Raw genomic sequence first — 21385 nt, 5'->3', positions numbered from 1 at the left:
GCCGGACCAGGGTCCTTTCTGGACCTAAGCCCCAAGCGTCAGGCTCCAGCACCGCACCAGCTTCAAGAGGAAAGTCAGAATTTGCTGAGCATCAGAAAAATTTCTCTGGCCCAGCCCTCAGGAAGCTTCCATTCTGGGGGCTTTGGGGGTGGAGCCAAGATGGTGGAACAGTCAGGGAGCAGCTCCATCGCTCCCAGTGTCCCTTGAAAACCACAGGAAACCAAGATTGAACAGAGACTGACGGAATGAAACCGCTCCCAGCTCAGGCCATTGGAAGGACTTTGAGAAAAGTCAGTCTCCCTGGGGTGAAAGGTCAGTCTCCCCGAGGTCAAATGGGGTTCAGCCCAGCCCAGCTCTGGGCAGATCAGCAGCTCTTAGCAGATCAGCAGCTGAGACCCCCGGCCCTGGCTCGGACCCCAGTCCCTACTCGAAGGCAAACCTGAGAAAGCAGGTGCTCCTGGGAAAGAGCAGACAAAGCCCCCCCGCTGACACAAGGGACCCAGAGTTGCGCAGGAAGCTTGGGATGGCACCCCCCCCACACACCCCAGGAGCGGAGCTCGGCATAAAAGTCACAGAGGAGGAAATACCAAAAGAGGAAAGAAAAGGAACAAGAAACAGAAAAGAGCCACAGAGCCGCTATGGGGACGGGGCAGACCAAAAACTCAGACAGGAAGTCTGCGAGGAAACCCTGGAGTGAGATAGACTGGGCTCGGGCCCAGAGAGGCTTCTGGGAAGCGCCCAAAATCAGAGAAGCAGAAATGAGTAAGGAAACGCAGGGTATCCAAGACAGAGTCAGCGGCTCGGGAACGGAAGGTGGGTCCTGAAAAATCAATGGGCCAAATGCAAAAAAGCCACGGCAGAAGCTCACGCTGTTTTAGGGAGACCCTTGGCTCCCCAACTCCGTGGGCCGGTGGGCTCAGGAAAGGTCATTTCTGAACGGGGCGGCTTCGGGGCGTCCCCATCGCTGGCTAACAATGCATCGAATGGCATCTTAGCGCTGCTTAGAGCGCCGGTAAAAATGAAAGCCCAGTGAGAAGGTCAAAGGCCAGAAGGTGGCGCTCCCTTCCCGGCCTCTCTGAACAACCTGCTGGAACAATGGGAAAGGGATACGAGGAACAACGAGGACTCCCCACTGTTGTCTCGGGAGCGGTCGCCCCCAAGAGGGGCCCAGGAGAGCCCCTGGGCCCTACATCCTTGCCAGGGGCAGCGCTTGTCTAAATGCTTCTCTCTAGGACGGAGAAGGGCCGGCGCCAGCTCCTCGAGGGCCGGGCCGCTTCGTGGATTTTTCTTTGTTTCCTCAGCCCCCAGTCCAGAAGGAGGGGACACGCAGATCTGTGACGATGGCTGCCAGAGGTTATGAATAACGTCCCCTCACCACACAGGGGAGATTCATGGAGGAGAAAGTGGGATTGTGGGAAACTTGGCGTGCGATGCGACCAAGCTAAGGGGCACCTGGGACGGGCAGGAAGAGCTCTGACGCCTGCTCTCTGTGACAGTCTCTGTCCACGGGCTGAAGAGGAAGTGAGAACGGGCTTCCCATTGGGAAGATGGGCTGACCCTGATCGAATCCCCTCGCCCAAAATCCATGCTGGGGGTCATGCCCTTCAAAGGAATTAATTAATTCCTGAACAATTAACTAAAAGGAAGTGATTTTTTTGAGAAGACGCTGAAAGAGAAAAATCACAGATGGAAACTTCACCAGAAATTGGTCCCCGAGCATTTTTGAAGTTCCTACTATGCGTCAGGCACAGTGCTCGGCCCCATCGGTACAACCGTTATTTGAAGTTTGAGGACATGGGTTCAAACCCCTCTTCCAGTACTTACTGCCTCTGTCCCTTTGGGCAAGGTCTCTAACTTAATTAGGCCTCAGTTTCCCCAGCTGTTCTCTAAAGCCCCTTCAAATCCTCAGTCCTGTGACATCCTCCATTAAAGAAAATCGACCAAGGACTTACAGGCAAACCGCACCTGAGAGCCCGCCCTTCCTCCATGTCTTCGTAGCCCCCATGGACGTTCCGAGGAGACAAGGTTTGGGGGGGTCTGTTGCCTCTGGCTTGGAAAGTTTGGGCCTCCCAAGCATGGGTGGGACCTGTCAGCCATGTCCAGCCGCCCCCTGATGACCAGTGCCAGCTGGGAGGCAGCTGTTGTTCGCCACTGGGATGGAGGCCGCCCTTGTGGAGGCTGAAGAGCTGGATGTGAGGCTCGGAGAGGGGCCTCCACAACGGAGAGAGGAAGGGCTGGGGGCAAGAGGTGAGAGCTGTGGGCAGGCCTGTGGATGGCGGCAGAGGGGCCATGGAAGGAAGCGCTCTCAACTAAAATGTGGAGATTTGTGGCCCGGGCCACTTGGGCGAAGCTGGACATCAGGAGGCCAGGAGGAAGGGGAGGCCGGGGGCAGAGAGGGCAAAACCTGCCTAGGGCAGTTGCGGGGATCCAGGGGTGATGAGGAGGATCTGGGGGCCGGGGCTAGAGAGAGCTGTGAGCCACCAACCACAAGAGCCCTGCGGTCACCGAGGGCGAGAGAGGAGGACCGAGGACAGAGTTGGGAGGCCCCGGCCATGGCTCTGGAGGAGGGGATGGAGCACAAAGCAGAACAGGGGGCTGGTTGGGGGGGAGGGAGAACCAGTGGAGAGTGACCAGAAAGAGCCATCCATGCTGAGGACGGAGGAGGAGGAGCAGGAGGAGGAGGATGTTCTAAGGGAGGACGGTCCAGGGGAGCAGCGAGGCAGCAGAGTCTGGGAGGCCAGGGCCGGTCAGCCCCCAAGAAGGCAGGCTAATGCAAGGAGCCCCTGCTCAGGCCGGAGAGCACCGTGACCTCTGGAGAGCAGCTGCAGCGGCCTGGCCGGCCCCAAGGCGGGCTTTTAGTGGCCAAGGCTGTGGAGGAAGTCTCTGTGGACGCCCCTCTAAGTTCTGGGGCCTGGGAGGCGAGAGGGAGGGCGTTGCCGTGAGGAGGCTCTGAGACTGTGGGTCTGACCCCCAGGATAGACACCGGGTGGTGTCAGAGCTCAGGGAGGAGCCCGATGGCGCTGTCAGTGATCCTGAGCTCCTCCTGGATGTGAAAACCCTTCCTTTTAACCCAACATCCCACAAATGATGTCACATGGTTATAAATCTCCAGAACCCGAGAGTAAGGATTGTGGGGGGTCGGAAGGAAAATGGGGGGTGGGAGGGAGGGCCATGGGGCCAAGTGGGCACTGGCTGTTGCTGAGGCCAGAAAGGGCCCGAGGGATGTCATGGGAGTCCAGGGCTGGGACATTCCCCCGGCAGAGAGGAGGCCCAGCCACGTCTGCAGGATGGGGCGGCAGTTCAGGCCCAGTCCTCCCTGGTCAGCCCCTGGCTGATTGTGGCTCGGCAGTCAGAGGCCTGTGACCGGCTAGCCTTGCTGCGGGCCCTCCGGGGTCCCTGTGGGGGGGTCACAGCCCCCATTCTGCACCAACCTTTCCCACAGCTGACCCTCCATCCATTGGCTTTGCATCAAGGTCTGAGTTTGAATTCTGCCCCCGCAGCGTGGGGAGCCTTTCTTCAGCGCTTCCAGGTTCCTCAGGGTTGTCCCTTTTCCTCCTCCCAGCAGCCCCTAGGGCAGAGGAGTGTCACCGTTATCCCCATTTTACAGATGAGGGAACCGAGGCAAGCCTTAGAGAGTGACTTCTTCAGGGTCCCACAGCTGCCAGTGTCCAAGGAAGGATTGGGATTCAGCTCTCCCCGGTCCCGGGTCCCGTTCGAGCCCCGGCTGAGCCCCACTGTCTCCCCTAAAACCTACGGTTCTTGGCCCTCTGCCACCATCACTGGAAGGGGGCCCTCTGGGGCCTTTAGGGGTGTCTGCTTCGTGTGGGCCGGAGCCCCTTGGAGCCCCTTCGACTCCTGGTGCCCATGCTCAGGGACCCCCGTGTCCCCCCTGCTGGCGAGGAGCCGCTGAGCCCCCCACAATCTACCCCAACTAGCCTCTTTGTGACCTCCCTCCAGAGCCCCGCATCCTGCAGTCACCCCCTGTGTCCCAGAACTCCCGGGCGACTCAGGAGTTCCCGAGCCTGCCTGACAGTCCCATGAGGCTCCAAAGGGAGGGCAGGCCCCCGCTGGGGCAGAGGAGCGCCCCCAAGCTCCCAGGCTTTCGTCTCCCCCAGAGTAATGGCCAGGAAGTGCGAGCTAAGGAGCCTTTGGTCTCCCCGGCCCCAAACTCTTCCCCAGAAGCCTCGCTGCCTTTTTTTTCCCCCCCAAAATACGATTTTTATTTATTTCATTAAATTTTTCCAAGTACGGTAAATGTTTTTGAATTTTTTTTTATTCTCTCTTTTCCTCCCCTCCCCTCTCCCCGAGAGCCCTTTGCTATCATAGGTGCCCCCTAAGCTTTTGGGGAGCCTAATAGTTTGGATTTCCCAAGGGGCCCCTTGGCAAGGGGTCCCCGCCCAGAGTTTCACACACTGCCCCCCAGCCCATTCCTGCCCCGAGCCCTCTTGTCCCGTTCCCCCAGAAGGGAGGCGGGTTGGGGGAATGGGGTTCCCCGCGTTCCCGCCGAGGATTCGGGGCCGGGAGCGAGCCGGGCTTTGTGCCCCTCTCTGACTCTCTCCTTTTTTCCCTCAGGGCTAGAGTCCGCCACTTGTTTGGGGGTTTCCCAATTGTTTTTAAATCCGAAGAGCATCGATCACCCCGAGGATTTCATTTATCGCCACTGCCATCACCTTTGGAGGACTCGGGACCAGCCCCACATCTGGATTGGGCGGGGGGGGGGGGCTCGGGAGGGGGCGGAGGACCCGCCTTCGGCGCCCCTCCCCCAGAGCCCCCAGCCTCATCCCCCAGGAGTCCCCTTCCCCGGCCCGAGCCCCTCCCCGTCGGGTCCCCTCCGGACCCCTCCCCCGGCCCCGGCCCTTCCTTAAGCGTTCCCCTGCCCGGGGCTGGGGGCGGGGCCCGGGGCCCGGGGCGGGCCTAGCGTTAGTCACAGATAGCACTTTGCTTTGCCTCTGAACTGTGAATTTAATATTTTTTCCTTTAAAATGAAGAGTTTATTTAGCTTTTGGACTAACACTGAGGTCGCGGGGTAGTGGCGGCCGGGCCAGGACGCGCTTGGGGCTGGTGGCGCGTCACGGGCAGGAGCGAGGCGGGGCTGGGCGTGGGTGGGGAGGCGGCTGCCGCCGAGAGGCCCGGCCCGGCCCGCCAGGGGGCGCAGCCGCGGAGGGCACGGGCAGCGGGAGGCGGAGCGGGGGTCTGGGCCCTCCCCGAGGGGGAGCCACGGGCGCGAGCAGCGCGCGCCGGCCCCGGGCAGGGGAGGACGGGGAGCTTCCGGGGCCCCGCCCCCAGACGGAGACCGGGACCCGGGAGAGCAGCCACCGGGCCCGGGCCTTGCGGCGCCCGCCGTTTGCAGGGTGAAAAACGAACCTGAAAACCCACCACACGGCGTGTGAGCGAACGTGGACGTTTTGTTAAAAAGATTAAAAAGAGAAAAAAAGCGCCCGGAGGACGCGGTATCTTCTTGCGAGTAAGACGGGAACGCGGCTCCGCGGACGGAACGAGCGCGCGCATCTGGCCCCGCGTCCGTCCGGCAGCGCGCGCAAGGACACCCGGTCCGGGTCCGGGGAGGCGGCCCTCCCCGCGAGCCCCCGGGACTCCCGCTCGCCGGCCCCTGGACCCCGGCTCTTTACACTGGACGTCCTTTCCCTGGCGCCTTCTTTTCTTGACTGGTCCGTGACCCCCTTTTCCGGATGAGAAGATCTTCAGACACTCGGTCTCCTTTCTTGTCGCGGGGAAAGAACGCGGGAGGATCTGAGCTGGACGAGTCCCTTCACTGCCCCAAGCCTCAGTTTCCCCATCTGTAAAATGGGGATCATCATAATTACACTCCCTACCTCACAGGGGTGTTGTGAGGAAAGTGTAAACCTTAAAGCGATATCGAAGTAGGACCTGTTGTTCCGACTGCTCTGACCCGGATCCACGCTTATTTCTCGGGAAGGAGGAGGGAGGCGGCAAGGGAGGACTCCCGGGAACCACCTCATTCCCCCAGCCTGAGGCAAGGGGGGGGGGGGGGGGGATTTTCTGTGCCTCAGTTTCCCCAGAGGAAAATGGGCGTGGATCTTTCTTTGGATGGGGGTTGGGACTCCTCATTCTGTTTTGTCAACAGAAATGCTCCCCCGCCGTCCCCCGGCCAATGGCCAGCCCTGGCTTGAAGGCTCCCGACCTCCCCAGGAGGCACTTGGAGAGAATCTGCCCCGCTGTGCGCCGGGTTCTGGAGGCCCAAACCTTGGCAGAGGCGCTGACCACGGGGCCGGCCAGGGCTGAACTCAGGGCACCCACGTGTCCTGCCCCCTTTCCCAGCCTCTGGCCTGGGCCCTGTAAGTGGCCAGAGGCAGGTTGGGTGGAAGGTCGGGGTAAGACCCCGGGAAGACCGAGGCTGCGGTCACGGTGGTGGCAAGTGCACTGGCTCCTTGCGGGCTCCTCCTGCCCGGGGCTCCTCCTGCCCGGGGCTCCTCCTGCCCGGGGCTCCTCTGAGGCTCCTGTGGCTCTGTCCCGTCCCCGGGGCCCCCTCGGGCGAGGCTGCCCTTCCACAGTGACCGGGCCCGATCCGGATGCCCCCCGCGGGGGCTCCCGCCGCTGCCCGCCCCAGGACCCCAGTCTCTTTCCAAGAGGACCAAGAACCCCTGAGCGGCCTTGGGGGCCTCGGGCCCCTCCCCACTGGCCGGGCGAGCTGGGGGACATCCGGGGTCCCGATTTGGTGCGGTGAATTCTGCCCCACCAGCCCATCAAAAGGGGATCGAGTGAGGCCGGGCCCCAGCCCAAACTCCTGTAAAGCTGGAGGGGAGGAAGGAGCGGAAGGGCCAGGGGCGGGGCTGTGCCCACCCTGGGCACCGGCGCTTTGCCAGGCGTCGTGACCCAGAGCGGCCCGGGAGGGGACATGGCCGGCAGATGGGGGAGCCGGGGCCCAGAGGGGACCCCTGGGACGGGCAGGGAGCTGGGCCACCGGGGCCCCGCCCTGGGGCTCCTGGGGTGGGGCCATCATGTGCCCCAGGGGGGGGAGGGGGGCCCTGAGTCCCGGCCCCTCTCCTCCATCCTTTCTTCCCTGAAAAATTAGGCAGATGATGCTTGCATTGAGGTAAAGACCAAATCGGCCAATGGGCAATTATTGAGCACCCACTATGTGCAGCAGAGACTATAAAGAAGAACCCTCTACCCTTTGTGAGGGGCAAAATGCCCCAGTGCTGAGATTGTTGCCTTCATTCCTCTCCGGGCTGCACACCAGCCACCTTGCAGCCTTTCTTTTGATGCTCCCAGGACACCAGGCCCTTGAGGGTGGGGGCTGTGGGGGCTGGCAGGGCTGGCCCTTCCCGACACAGTTTTATTTTCAGCACCTAACACATTGTATACAGTAAGCACTTAATAAGTGTTTATTGCCTTCAAAAGGAGTGGGACCTTGGAGGAGAGGTTGGCTCACCTACTTTGGCTGGGCGCCCCCAGCCCCAAGGGAGGAAGAGATGGGAGAGGTGGGATTCTCTCTCATTATATGGCCACCCAGAGTCCAGGCCGGAGCCCCTGCACACGGTCACTCACAGGCAACTGACATTTATTGCACTGGGGACCCAGGATACTTACTGTCAGGAGCTCACACCTACAAGGCGTGGGGGGGACCCACCATGGACAGGACTGTGTGAGTCCAAAGCCGGGGGGGTGGCGGCCAGGGGAGTATTTTTAATAAAAATATGCCTCTAAAATGGTTTTATGTATATGTGTGTATGTCTACACACGTGGGCGTACCCACACATCGGGGGGCACGTACATGGCTGCACACACAAGGACATGGCTGCTGAGGCTCTAGTAATGGAGGGGATACAAAAAGGCTTCCCGGAATAAGCTCAAAGGCAGCTACTCTGAGTGAGGGATGGGGTACCGGGGGTGCACCGCCTTTGCAAAGGCCTGGTGGTGGGAGATGGGACTTTTGTCTGGGGAGCAGGGCGTGGTGCACAGGGCCTTTGCGGGGGAGTGGAGAGCGCCCCAGCCCACTGCAAGGATAGCTACCCCTCGGCCCATGAGCCCCCCCACCGGCCCCCGGGGCTGACCGGCCATGAGGGGTCAGGGCGCTGCTGGCTGGAGCTCGTGAACGGACCCTTGGTCAGCAAGCCCCGGGCTCACACCCCCTCACCGTGCAACCCTGGGGAGCAGCAAACGCCATATAAAGGGGAGTTGTGATCATCACTGTGGTGGGCTTTAGGCTCCCGTTTCCAATTCCTTTAAATTTCTAAGCCCCCCCCCCAGTCCCTGCAGATTATTCTGAGTCTCCCCTGCTGAGTCTCCCCTCTTGTCTACAAGCCTTGAGTGGTAGGTTTCAAACCCGGGACTGTCCAGTGGCTGGATACTCAGGAAACCTCCAGCCGGGAAGAAGCCCAGCAGTACAGTGCAGCAGGTTTGGGATACATAAGCAGCAACAACTGCCAGGTGGACGCCACACTTGGGAAGGAAGCAAGAAAGGCAATCAACATTTATTAAATGCCTACTGTATGCCAGGCACTGTGCTAAGTGCTTTACAGACATCTCATCTGATCTCATTCCAGCTTGAGAGGTAGGTGCATTATTATTTCCATTTTACTGTTGAGGAAACTGAAGCAGACAGATGTGAAGACTTGACCAAGGTCACACAACTATTTTTTTTTTTTCCCATTTAGTTCTTCCTTTTTTTTTTTTTTTAAATTTAATAGCCTTTTATTTACAGGATATATGCACGGGTAACTTTACAGCATTAACAATTGGCAAACCTCTTGTTCCAATTTTTCACTTCTTACCCCCCCACCCCCTCCCCTAGATGGCAGGATGACCAGTAGATGTTAAATATATTAAAATATAAATTAGATACACAATAAGTATACATGAAGGTCACACAAGTATTAAGTGAGGCCGAATTTGACCTCTCTTGACTTCAAGCGCCAGGACCGAATCCACCAGCTGCTTCAGAAAATGGGCTTTTCTGAGAAACCCATTCATGGCTGACAAGTCACAAATCTTTATATGATTTGTCACCTTCGCCCTATTTGTTGTCCTCCTTCCAATTTCATCTCAAATGCCCGCAGAGATGCCGCAGGTAAGTCGGGGGATCTCGTCAAGCTTTGTTCTTTGTTTTATGAGGCAATTGAGGAGGTTCACAATCTCCCACCATTCCTTTCTGCAACACGGAGCTGACGTATCTCTCTCCGTCTGCAAATCGATCGACTAGTTCACGCCGGAAGGCTTTGTTCTTTGGGATCTCATCATTGCCGGAGTTGATTTATACCAGTTAAATTTCTGGACACAAATGGTTAGAATCGGTGTCGATGTCCTTTCCTTTATCCATTTCCTCCATCACTAGCTTGTTCAAATAGGTCAGGGAGGGGTTGTTTTAACTGTATCCCCTCTCATTTTTAATCTGCTAATTTCGTATTAATTTTAATCTTTTCTCTGACCAGGCGACGGTCTGATTGTACAGTCAGTCCTTTATCTGTAAGATTGTTTATCGATCTCGTCTATATCAACAGGTGTTAGAATTTCATTTTGAAGAAGTACTCGGACTGGGCACTGCCCAAATGCATCTTATGCTAATGAAGGGCAACTGTTGGTATTTTATAGCATTTCAGGTTGACAAAGACCTCTCCTCACAGCAGCCTGGGAGTCAGAGAGTCAAAGTTTTATCCTTCCTCCATTTCACAGACGATCGATGACATCTGGGGATGAGCAAGAGGAAGGACGGCCTGGAAAGCGGGTCAGGCCGCCTCTGTTGAAGGAACTTGGGTCTATCCCTTGGCTGCGAGAAGGTTTGAGGGAGAAGTGGGCACGGAAGCGAAGGGTCCTCGTCCCTCTCCAAGCTGTATGCGCCGTCTCGCCCTGGAGACCCCTCTCTGTTCCTGGGGCCTTCCCACCCCATCAGCGGTCAGCTCCCTGTGGATCCTCTCTACCCCTGCAGGCCCTGTCTCTCACTGTGAGCTCTTCCTGGGATCTCTGCACTGGGAAAGGGCCAAGGCCCACCATCCCCCCCCCTCGTAGCCCCTTTTGCCACCCAGAGGCAGGAAGGGGAGCTGGGGGTCTGTATTGCAGAGGCAGACTTAGGGGTGTAAGATCGGAGCTGGGACTGCGACAGGCTGCCTTGGGAGGTAGTGACCTCCCCATCACGGGAGCTATTCAAGTGGAGGCTGGGACTGGTGGAGGCAGAGGTGATTCTCTCTCAGGTGAGCAGAGGGCTCTGCAGACACTGAGGTTTGGGGACCATCAGTATTCCTAATAATATAATCGGGAGCTGCTGTGGCGCGGAATGGTGCAGGAAAAGCCCTCCCTGAGCCACATTTCCTCCTCTCCAGTCGGCCCCTGGTCTTAGCTCAGGGAAGGCCACGACTTTTTTATTCCTTTTTTTCCAAATTCAGAAATCAGCTCCCTTCTCCACAGGGCGCAGCTCAACACTGGCATACAGTAAGTGCTCAATAAATGGTTTTTTTTTTCATTCGTTTTTTCCCCTTTCACAGTACATTGAGCCAGCTTTGGAAAAAGGAAGATTCGGGTCTTTTCTCTCAAGCAAATCCCTTCAGCCTTGAGTGGAAAGTTCTCCATCTCACTAGCTGTCTCTCTCCTCCCTCTTTCCTTCCCCATCCCGAGGGCTCCACAGAAGCGCAGTTAAGTCAGAGCGCTGGGAGATGCAGGCATGGAGACCGAGCCCGGCCAGCTCCGTGGTCTGAGTCTGAGGTTGGAGCGCCCTCTGGTGGTGGCAGACGGAGGGATACCTGTCCTGCAGCCCATGGGAGACAGGAGCAAAGGCTGGGCCAGAGAAGGGGGAAGGGCTGGGGTGGGGGCAGGGGAGGGCCCTCAGCCCGGGGAGTCCCAGTGGGAAGTCCCAGGGCAGCAGCTCTGGGCCGGGGTGACCTCAGAGGCCTCTGGGCAGCACCAGCCCAGGCCCAAGAGCAGACTAAGAACCAAAGGCAGATTGCCGGCGTTTCGGAGGCTGCTCTGCAAGGAACGGGGCCCTGGGTGCCAGTCCCACAGCCGGGGAAAAACCCAGAACCCGGGATGGAATTCAAATCCTGACTGCAGGAAAGCCTGGGCGGCCTCTGGCGGTCCCGCAACCTCAGTTTCCCCAAAAGGAAGAAGAGGCTGCAGCCCCCCCCCCTCCCCAGGATGGGGCTGCTGGGGGAGCCTTGAATGGGGGCCCCGGGGCCTCCTGGGAGCTCTGAGACTGGGCAAGCAGGGAAGGCTTCAGGGCAGAGATGCTCCATTGAGCCAAGGGTTTGCGGGGACCTCGGTGCCTGATGCGTCCTTGCCCTGCCCGGCCTCCACAGCCCGATCCAGGGCTGCCCACCCGGCCCCAGGGGCCCCGCAGGCTCACATGAGAGCCCCAGGCCTGGATCCCACAGAGCTCAGAAACTCTGGAAAACAACATTACAACAGCCTTCCAAGGGGGTCGGAGCATTATTTACTTGAAGAAAATAGAAAAGGCTCCTGAGGCCCCAGGGGCCCCATTAGGTCAGAGGTGGGGGGGGGTCCTCCCCCTGCCCCAGACGGCCCCTCCTTCAGCCCAGGAACACGGCCTTCTCCAATCCGTCCTTCATGGGCAGGTACTCCAGCATGGAGGGGTAGTGGGTGCACTCAAAGCCTTTGTGGTTCCGGATGTACTGGAGAAATTCGGGCGCCCCGGGGAGGATGACGTTGTCGGCCAGGAGCACCGAGCCCTTCCGAAGCAGGCCGCTCTCCTGCAAGGGCAGAGGTCAGGGGTCAGAGCCACAGAGCCAGGCCCACCTCCCCCCGCCTCTCCCCACCCGGCCTGCGCCCGGACCTAACGCCTGCTCAAGGTCTAAGAGGCTCCGCCAGGGCGGGAATCCCGAAGGGGCTGCGGGGAACCCCCCACAGCTTTGGAGACTTTCAGAGAAATGAGGAGATGGACCTCCCCCTGTGGGGGCTCAGAGCAAGAGGCTGTGTCCCCCAGACTGTGGGGCTGTCTTTCCCAGCTGTCGAGCCCGCTCCCCCAGGAAGCGCCCTCCCTGAAAGCCCCGACTCCAGCCAATTGTGGGAGAAGGGAGGCAGCCCCTGGGGGCTCATGGGCAGTGGCAGCTGCCCTGGGGCCCATGGGAGCCACCCCGTCCCCCTGGGCCTCAGAGCTGCCCATTGAACAGCCAGCCGCCCTCTGAGGGCCCTGGGACAGTGGGATTCTGGGAATGTTGCCCTCTTTGGGGACTGAGAGGCCCAAGGAGGCGGGGCCAGGAGGCGCGCCCCAAGCCAGCCGTGGTGGACCAGGGTGGGGGGCCTGAGACTCACCTCCTCTTCTGCTGCCCTCCCTAGGAGGCACATGGGACCACAGAGGAATAGCCACTGGGGCAGGGAGCCCCCCAAAGTCACTAGGGCCCAGGACTGAGCTGTCGGGGCCCCCCCACGGGGGCCTGGCTGGGGCTGGGGGCTCCTGGCTGTCCAAGAGCCTCCGCTCCCTCCTCTTTGTGGGGGCAGCTCAGTGGCCCAGGGGGGTGAGCACTGGGCATGGAGCCTCAGGAAAACCCGAGTTCGAATGCGGCTCCAAGTGCAGCGGTGTGAGTGCCCAGAATGGGGTGAGGGGAGAGCGCAGCAGCCTCGGGGGCCGGGAAGGCACCCAAGGGCACGTAGCCCAAGGTCCCACCCACTGTGGTGGCGCCAGGATTCGACTCCAGGCCCGGTGTGGCTGAGCCAGGTGGGAGCGGGGGGACCCACAGCCTCGGTTTCTTCCTCTGCAAAGTGGGCGCAGACAGGCCCATGGTCTAGCTCAGCGGAGTCAGTCGGACCCGGGGCCATCATCCCTGCACGAGGGCCCCAGGGCTGCGGGTTAAGGCACAATAGAAGCTGGTTTATGGTAGTTTTATTTTGTTCCGCGTTCCCCAGGCCTCGGGTTGGGTTTTAGTGTCATGAAAACTTGAATTCGAGACTGAGGCTCCTCCCGAGGCGGCCCTGCATTGGTGGGGGGAATTCCCAGGCCGGGAGCTGCAGATCCTCCAATCCTCCTCTGCTCTCCTATGAACCCCCGGGGCTCCCTATTCTCCCCAGCCCCGTCTGGAACTGTTGGGAAGCCTCTCGCCTCCAGCCTCCAGTACATGCTGGATAAGGTTGGGAGGGAGGAGACAACCCAGAATGCAACGTGGGACCAGAAAATAACTAGAAGAAACAAGGCCTTGGGGATTGTGCTCCCCGGTCCCAGGCCCACAATGAGCGGCTTCCGCCCCCTCCCCCCCGGAAGCTGCCGGACACAGGGCCCAGAAGGCCGCTGGGCTGGGCCCGGCTGGGGTCCCAAACGGGTCTGTTTTGCCTTGTTGGGTGCGGGTGGGGCTGAGGGTATGGACTAGACAATTTAAAAAAGGCTGAAACGTTGACATATGTAATAGTGTTTGATGCCCACCTCACCAGCCTGAGGGTACCAGGGCGGCTGGGGGGGGGCTCTCCCTCTGGCCCGGGCAGCTCCTGCCCCTGTCCATCTGGCGCGCGCTGCCCGTGTCTCTGCCAGGGCCAGAAAGACAGATGCCGCCGACTGGCGGAGGCTCGGGCCCAGAGCAGAATACCCGCCGCCCACAGGGCCCAGGTTTGGGGCGCTCTGCTTTGAGTTACTTCTGGGGGGGAGGGGCTGTCCCTGTTTAGGGGCCCCTGCATCAGTCAATGTTTCTGCCCCCCCCCAGCCCCCTCCCCTTTCCTCCCTCCCAGGGAACGGCCCATGTGAGAGCCCCACCCAAAACGTCCCCCCGGCCTGTTTGCCGGAGATGCGGCAAAGCGTCAAAATGAAGGGAGAAAGGGAGCTCAGACATTTCTTATGGTAGCCTGGAGTCTGCTGAGTGGGGGCTGGTAGGGCCGGGGGGATTCTGGGGGGCTGCACACACCCCCACACACAACACAGACACTTGCACACGCTACATACATACTACTCACTGCACGCGTACCCACAGACACGTAAGCACACACGCACACAGAGACATTCCCCCACCGCCAACCTGCCGGTGGCACTCCAAGGTTCCCGAAGCCCCTTCCCAAGTCACTCCTCCGACCCTTACACAGTTCTGGAGGCCGGGGCTATTCCTAGCTCCTTTTCTGGAGGAGGATCCGGCCGGCCCAGGAGCAGGCCCAGGGTCCCTCGGCCTCCAGGCCCCGCCCTCAGCTGCCTCCTTCAGATCCTGCCAGATTAGCTTCCCAGCCATTGCCTCCCGGCCCGGCCCCGGGCCTTCCTTCCCTTCCCCAGGCTGACTTTAGAACGGGGCCTCCTGGAGGCCGGCACCTTCTTTCTGCTTAGGTTTGTATTGGCCGGGGAACCTGGTACACAGAAAGCACTTAATAAATGCCCGTTGATTGATCTACTCCCCACGGCTACGGCGAGGGGCGCTTTCCCCATGGGCCGAGACCAGGGTCCCACTTACTCTCCCAGCGACCCCGGGCCCCTCCCCACCGGCCCCTTTCCCAGCAGCTCAGCCGGGGCTTCCCAGGCACAAACTTTGGGAGGGTCCCCAGAACTGTTTGCTCGGCTTTTTAAATCCTTCTCCAGAGGCCCTCGGCCCTGCTCAAGGTCACCTCTAGCTAAGTGGCCGAGGCGGGAGAGGCAGGAAGGCGGCCAGGGCGGCACCTGCGGGCGGATCGGGTGACCCGCCAGGTGGGCGCCCTTCAGGGTGGGGGCTGCGCACCGAGCTTTTTCCTCGTTCTTTTTAAAAGTTTGTCCTCTGAAAATAAAATCCAGGCAAAGGTTTCTGGGCACTAAATGCGGCTGATCTCTCCCCTCCCCCGCAGGTGTTCAGTAACCAGGAGGGGCCTGGGGCGGGGGGGCGGGGGGGAGGCTGGGTCCCCACATCTCCCTTTCCCATAAGGAGGAAGAGTCCTGCTCCGACCCCTCCCCTGGGGCCTTTCCAGGCTCTGCAGGGACAAGAGCTATTACTGCGGCCGATGTCACCATTCCCTGCGTCCCTGGCCCAGACCGTCGGGGCTCCCCAGGCGCCCATGGGGGGTGGTTCGCTCTGGAAGCCCCCAGACCCGAGAGGCGCCATCATCCCCGGGGCCGCCATCACTGCCTCGGCTCCTGCTGGGTATGACGGGCCTTCCTGCCTTCGATCGGGCTCTGTCCTCGAAGCACGTGAATAATTGTGTGCTCGGAGAGAACAAGTTTTATTTTAAGCTCCCTGGAGAGAGAGCTTCTGAAACATGGATGGGACGACCTGCCGGCTGGGGGGGTGGGGAGGGGAAATCTGGAACAAAGCTTTGCAAGGGTCAAGGGTGAAAAATGACCCGCAGATGCTCTGGCAGTAAAAAGCTCTAATAAAACAAACAATTAAAGAAAAAGCTCTTATGAAATAAAGGAACTGCTTAATGTGCTGGTCACCGGGGCCGGGGATGTTCAGTTACTGATTATTCGGGAAAGACTCAACGGCAGAAGGAGAATGAGCTCAAACGTCCCTGAAAAACGCCATGTTTCATATAGCAGGTATCCTCGACCTCACTATGTCGGGGGTATTTTCAATAGAAAAGAGTTTTCTCTGTGGACGCCTATATATGTATATGTAATATATAATCTACATATGCATATATAATATATATACATATATAAACATATAATTCTATGCACACACATAAATAATTTATATACATACACTATATATATAATTATATATATACACACAAATATATAATTTTTATAATAAAATTTACAGCATATGGAAAGACCATCCATGCGGACCTCAGGCTTTCTGTGACCAGAGATCAGCCTAAATGATCCGGCTCTTGCAGGCCATTGAAAGGAAATAGAAAATAGAAAAGACCGTTGAATAGTCTGACGCAAATTCGGGGGTGTTCCCACCAGCAAGCAACGGGCGCCTGGAGAGCCAAGCCCTGCGCGGGTGCCAGAGCGACCAAGGCAGAGATTACGGAGCCTGAGAGCTCCCATTTTATTGGGGGCCCCCGTGTGCAGAAATGAAAATGTAAATCTACTCCGAGTAAGCGCCAGGTTATTTTCAGGTGGGAAAGCCCTGGAGGAGGCATCAGGAGGGGAGCGGCCGGCCCCCTGCTCCAGCCCTGCCCGGGACCACCACGGGGCATGAATCCTGCTGCGGAACTCTCTGCGGGATCTCCCCAGAAGCTTCTCAGCAGCCACAATCAGTAACGCCCCTGCCATCTTTCGCACTCACCTCCAGCAGCCTGGTGTCCGGAAGGTAACGGTCCTTCCAGTGGTCCAGGAAGACCATATCGACCGTATTGATCTCGTACTTCTTTTTGAGCTGGGGGATGATTTCCTCTGTGGGCCCTTTCAGGATGGAAATCTGCACACGGAGACACATTTATTGTTTGTTAGTCCTTGTGTGCAGAAGGCAGAGGGTCCTCCCTTTACGGCTACAAAGGAGCTGGGGGTCATTTGGCCCAACCCCCTCATTTTACAGAGACGGAAACTAAGGCCTGGGGCAGGGTCGTCTTGGGTGGCAAAGCCAGCCAAGAAGGGGCCTGGGGCTTGGGCCCGGACTTCCCGAGCCACATTATTCATCCCAGGTGGACTTCTCTGGAAAGAGGGTGACTCCCAGCCCAGGGGAGAAAAGGCTCTGCTGGGGACCGGGCAGGACTCTTCTGAGAGGGGGGAAGAGAGGGGTTTGGACTCTGGCCCAGCAGCCAGCGGGTCTGAGTTCCAATCCTGTCTCTGCCTCTCTCTGCCCTGGGGCCTGGGGTGGGTCCCTTTGCCTTTCCCAGACTTCCCTCTATGATTAGTTCTAGTTTATCCATTGAGTGCTTGACTAGGGAGACTATAGGGGAGGGGGCAGGTACAGCCAAGATGGCGGAGTAGGGGAAGTACTCAGCTGAGTTTTCCCAACATTCCCTTTAAACAACTCCAAAATCCTGCCTCGGATGGATCTTTGCGGGGGCAAAGCCAACAAAAGGTCGGGAAGAGAGAATTTTCCCCCACAACTCAGGAGGTCAGGAAGAGAGATCTTGCACATGGAGGAGACCAGACGGAGCATCAGAGGGGACCCCCGTGGGGGAAACAGAAGCAGTTTGGGGAATGCTCAGGCCAGCGACGATGGGGAGGTCTGACAATCCGGGGACCCCCGTGTGAGCCTGGACAAAGGACCAGACCACCCTTGGCAGCCCCAGGTCCATGCCCTCTTGGGGATCACAGGTCAAGGGTGAAGAGGAAGCAGGGGCCCTGCCACGATCCAAGGGAGCGGGATCCCCTCCAGGGAAAGGACCAGAGAGCAGACCAGGGGTGATGACTCTCCCACCACCTCGGAAGCACCTCCAGGACTGGTTCAGAAAACAGAATCTCCAAAAAGCTGAAGTTGGGGGCAGTGCCCCACCCCGTTACCTCCTCACATGGAAACAGCCCAAATTTAACCAAAAGCTCAAAATAAATTAGAAACTAGGATCGAGGGAGGATTCTGGGAAGATGGCAGAGCCAGTCAGTAAACTTCAAGCTCTCCAGGTTTCCCCGGCAAACAGAACAAATTTGTGCCTCAGGGCAAACACAGGCTGGTGAAAAATCTAGAACCGGGGCAGAACCGGGCTCCTTCTGACAGAACCCGAGAAGGCCAGACTCCCAGCTGGGCACCGACCTATCTGACGGGCAACACGGCCAGGCTGGCTCCTCAGAACCACCAAGGGGAGCCCGGGGTGAGCTGGGAGGGGCGGGAGCCTCTGCAGGAACCGCAGAAACTTCCACCTCCCAGACCGCCAGTGGAGTTGGGGTCGGGGTCGGGGTCAGGGTCCGGGTCCGGGATGATCGGGGGAGCCTCGGCTGACCAGAACGCCAGGCCCAGCTATGCTGCAGGCACACGGCCCAGTAGGGAAGGAACCAGCACCCCGGGAATGCAGAAACAGCAGCGGGGAGGCTGCTGGCTGCCAGCTCTCGCAGGAGCGGAGCTCCGGGTCAGAGAAAGAAGAGGCAAAACTGGAGGCCCCCTGCCCCCTGCCCAGGGTTAGAGCTGCTTCCACTAATACTTCTCATTAAAAAATGAACTGGCAAAGAAGGAAGGACCCAAACGTGGAAACTTACTATGGAAATGGGGAAGATCAGGGTTCATTTTCAGAGGTTATTGAAGTTAAAAAAAAAAAAAAAAAAAAAAAAAAACTTCTTTTGCCCTAAAGAGAAACATTAAATGGCTCCCAGCCCAGAGAGAATTTATAGAAAAACTCAAAAAAGAATTTCAAACTCAAGTGAGAGGTTGAGAAAAACTAAAAATATAAAAATAAAAACTATCCAAGAAAAACATGATCTATGATCATGGGAAAGAATTAGCCAACTTGAAAAGGAGATACAGAGTCTGAAGAATGGAAATAACTCTTTGAAAATTAGAATTGGGCATGGAGAAGCCAGTGAAGCCACGAGAGACCAAGAAATAACAAAACAGAATATAAAAAATGAAAAAATAGAAGAGAATGTGAAACATTTTATAAAAACAACAGATCTGGAGAACAGATCAAGAAGAAAAAACATAAGAATAATTGGGGTACCTGAAAGTTGTGACCAAAAAAAGGAAGCTTGACATAATAATGCACAAAATAATCAGAGAAACTTGTCCTGGAGTGATAGAACAGGAGGGGAAGGTAGAAATAGAAAAAATCTACCAACGACTAACGCGAAGAGATCCTTTGTGGAAAACACACAGGAATATTATTGTCAAATTTCAGAATCCTCAGATCAAAGAGAACATTTTACAAGAAACAAATAAAAAAATTCAAATCTGCTGGAGCTACAATTAGAATTGTACAGGACTTAGTTGTAGCCACAATAAAAGACTGCAAGTCCTAGAGTGATATATTCCAATAATTAAAAGAACTAGGCCGGTAGTAAAAAATGTCATATCAGCAAAATTATCTGTAATATCGAATGGAAAAAAAATAGACATTCAACAAACTTGCAGATTTTCAGGATTTTGTTTCAACTAAACCCAGAAATTTTAACACATAAGACCCCAATCAAAGATTAACTTCAAGGAACTCAATATGGACAATTCATTTATTGCCGGAAAAACTGAGGCAAGATAGAGATTAGAGAATTTTTAATGTTTTATTTGAAAGGGGGAGATTTACTGGGACCAAATGGATCCATGGCTTGGTGCCAGGGCTGAATGAAACTATCATCTCCAAGAATTCAGCACAGAATGTGAGATACAAAGATTCTTTTATAGAGTAACAAGAGAGATGACATAATGGGGATAGGGCCCCTCATATTCTCGGATAAAAGATCTGTATGCTATCAAACATTCTGATGATTAAGAGGGAAGGGTGGTGTTGCAGGATTGAACAGAACAATTAGGAACGGAGGCAGAACAATTCAGGGAAACCGAGGCCGGACAATTAGGGAAACTGAGTCAGGACAATAAAAGAGAACTATGTCACATTATGTGTCGTGCTTGGAAATGAACATCAGTAGCTGGGTAGCTCAAAAGAAAGATTGGGGCAGAGTTGAGTATAAAATTGGTGTAATGGGATTCTATGTCCCCCTGATCTTTGTGGACAGTGGACCGCCTGGCCTGGGGAAATCCCTAAAAATGATTCCCACCCACCTGAATCTCCCTTGGGAAAGCTACCTGGCTTGTCACTGGAATCTTGCCCACCTCCAATTAATCTGTGAATCACCTTGGTCTCAGAAACAATCATCACCCTTTAATGAGTTGAAAATTAGCCTGTAATTGCTCCCTAGCCCCAAACCATAGAAGGCTAATAAAAAACGACTCTGTACCCCAAACCTTTGCTAATTCCTATCTGGAACTGGCCCTTGGGGAAGATGTTTCTCAGTGTAATAGCCCATTTTTTTGCCCCAAACCTCGCCTGCAGATCAGACTGTGAATTCTTTCGCAAAAACCCGGGGACCCCATCGCTGTTAGGGTCTTCTCACACCTCAACAATATGGTGCTTTTAAAAAGCAATACTATCTAGGAAAGTATATAAATATATAAAAATAGTAATTATGTTATACAAATGAGGTACAGAGGAAGAACCGGTACAAAGGTATCAGAGTGGGGAGGAGGGCCGTAGTTGTGAAAACTGCTCACATCGGGAATAAGTTAAGTGGGGAACACTACATATGTATATATATATATATATATATATATATATACATATATATACATACATACATACACACCACGAAGGGGAGAGCACTTTCCAAAATCTATAAAGAAATAAAATTGGAGGGAATAAAGCAAGGTGGGGTATAGAAGGGTGTGGAGAGTAAGGAAGGATTCCATGAGGGGAAGGTTAAGTAATAGCAAAGCAAGTTAAGGAACAGAATTAAATAGAAGAATTAAGAGGGATAGGAAATAAGAGATATACAGACACTCTCCAAGGAGGATTGGAGTAGAATTTATTAGAAAAAGAAGTAGGGTTAGTAATCACTGATCTCAGACAAATCCAACTCAAAGATTTAATCAAGGGAGGAATCTACATTATATGTCAGCCATATTAATGTTGTTATAGATGCAAGTTTACATCTGAGTAAATGTATATATATATATATATGTCTGAATATATGTGGGTATGTATGCATATAGATACATGTATATGTGTGTGAGTCTGTGAATATGTGTATATGTACATACATACACACACACACACACACATATATATCTGTGCTTAATTGTAGCCTTCTTGAGGGAGGAGGGATAGGAAAGGGGAAAAAAAGAGCAAAGTAAGAAGCGAGCAGAAGAGAAAAAAAGAATAACCTACAATGAAGCAAAGAAAAGATGGGTATTCATGAATATAATTTTTTCTAATATTTGCTTTCTTGAAATAGAAATTTACTGTTATTTTGAATCCTGATATTCTTCTGGGAAAATGACACTTTTGTTTTGTTTTGTTTATTTTCCTTTTCTTTTTTTTTTCTTAGTTTTTATTTAGTTCACTAAGTAAATTTCTAAAAAATAGGAATGAAAAATGAGCAAACAATAACCTGATCATTAAAAAAACAACAACAACAAAAAAAAAACTAACTACTAAGGTACCAGGAAAAGATCAACACACAAATTCAGAAGACAATGAAATCAAAACAGTACAAATGAAGGTCTCAAAGAAAAATGTAAATCTGATACAAATCCAACAAGAATTCCTGGAAGAGCTAAAAAAAAAAATGAATTTCAAAAGTCAATAAGAGCAGTAGAAGAAAAATTAGGTAAAGAAATGAATGTGAAGAAAGAAAATTATGAAAAGACAGTTAATAGTTTGGAAAAAGAGACATAAAAATATTGAAGAAAAGTATACCTTAAAAAAAAGAACTGGCCAACTGGAAAAAGAGGTACAGAACCTCACTGATGCAAAGAACTCCTTAAAAATCAGAACCGGCCAAATGAAAAAGAGCTACACAAGCTAACTGAAGACAAGAATTCCTTAAAAATTAGAATTGGCCAAGTGGAACCTAATGACTTCCTGAGATGTCATCAGACATAAAATAAAGTCAAAAGACAGTTTGATTGTACATTTTGTGTGTGTGTGTGTG

General features: G+C 55.1%; 2 protein-coding genes across 4 annotated transcripts in view; one reads left to right on the top strand and one right to left on the bottom strand.

The window, feature by feature from the left end:
* The window catches only part of ARVCF (ARVCF delta catenin family member), a 256808-nt gene extending 251795 nt beyond the window's left edge, over positions 1-5013 (top strand). Inside the window, exon 26 of the mRNA XM_031949000.1 lies at positions 4573-5013. The gene's annotated coding sequence lies outside the window, so the exon portion shown is untranslated. The remainder of the gene's footprint in view (positions 1-4572) is intronic.
* Positions 5014-11375: 6362 nt separating this feature from the next.
* COMT (catechol-O-methyltransferase) overlaps positions 11376-21385 on the bottom strand; it is a 28085-nt gene continuing 18075 nt past the window's right edge. For all 3 annotated transcript variants that reach the window (XM_031948994.1, XM_031948995.1, XM_031948996.1), the window contains 2 exons: positions 16095-16226; positions 11376-11675 (listed from right to left, as the gene is read on the bottom strand). In XM_031948994.1, the coding sequence (XP_031804854.1) occupies positions 11496-11675; positions 16095-16226 (312 nt within the window). In that variant the 3' untranslated portion in view covers positions 11376-11495. The remainder of the gene's footprint in view (positions 11676-16094; positions 16227-21385) is intronic.

This window comes from Sarcophilus harrisii, chromosome 1 (assembly GCF_902635505.1).
Source record: "Sarcophilus harrisii chromosome 1, mSarHar1.11, whole genome shotgun sequence".
NCBI lineage: Eukaryota > Metazoa > Chordata > Mammalia > Dasyuromorphia > Dasyuridae > Sarcophilus > Sarcophilus harrisii.
The sequence above is the reverse complement of the archived record's forward strand: the minus strand, read 5'-3'. Positions and strand labels throughout refer to the sequence as shown.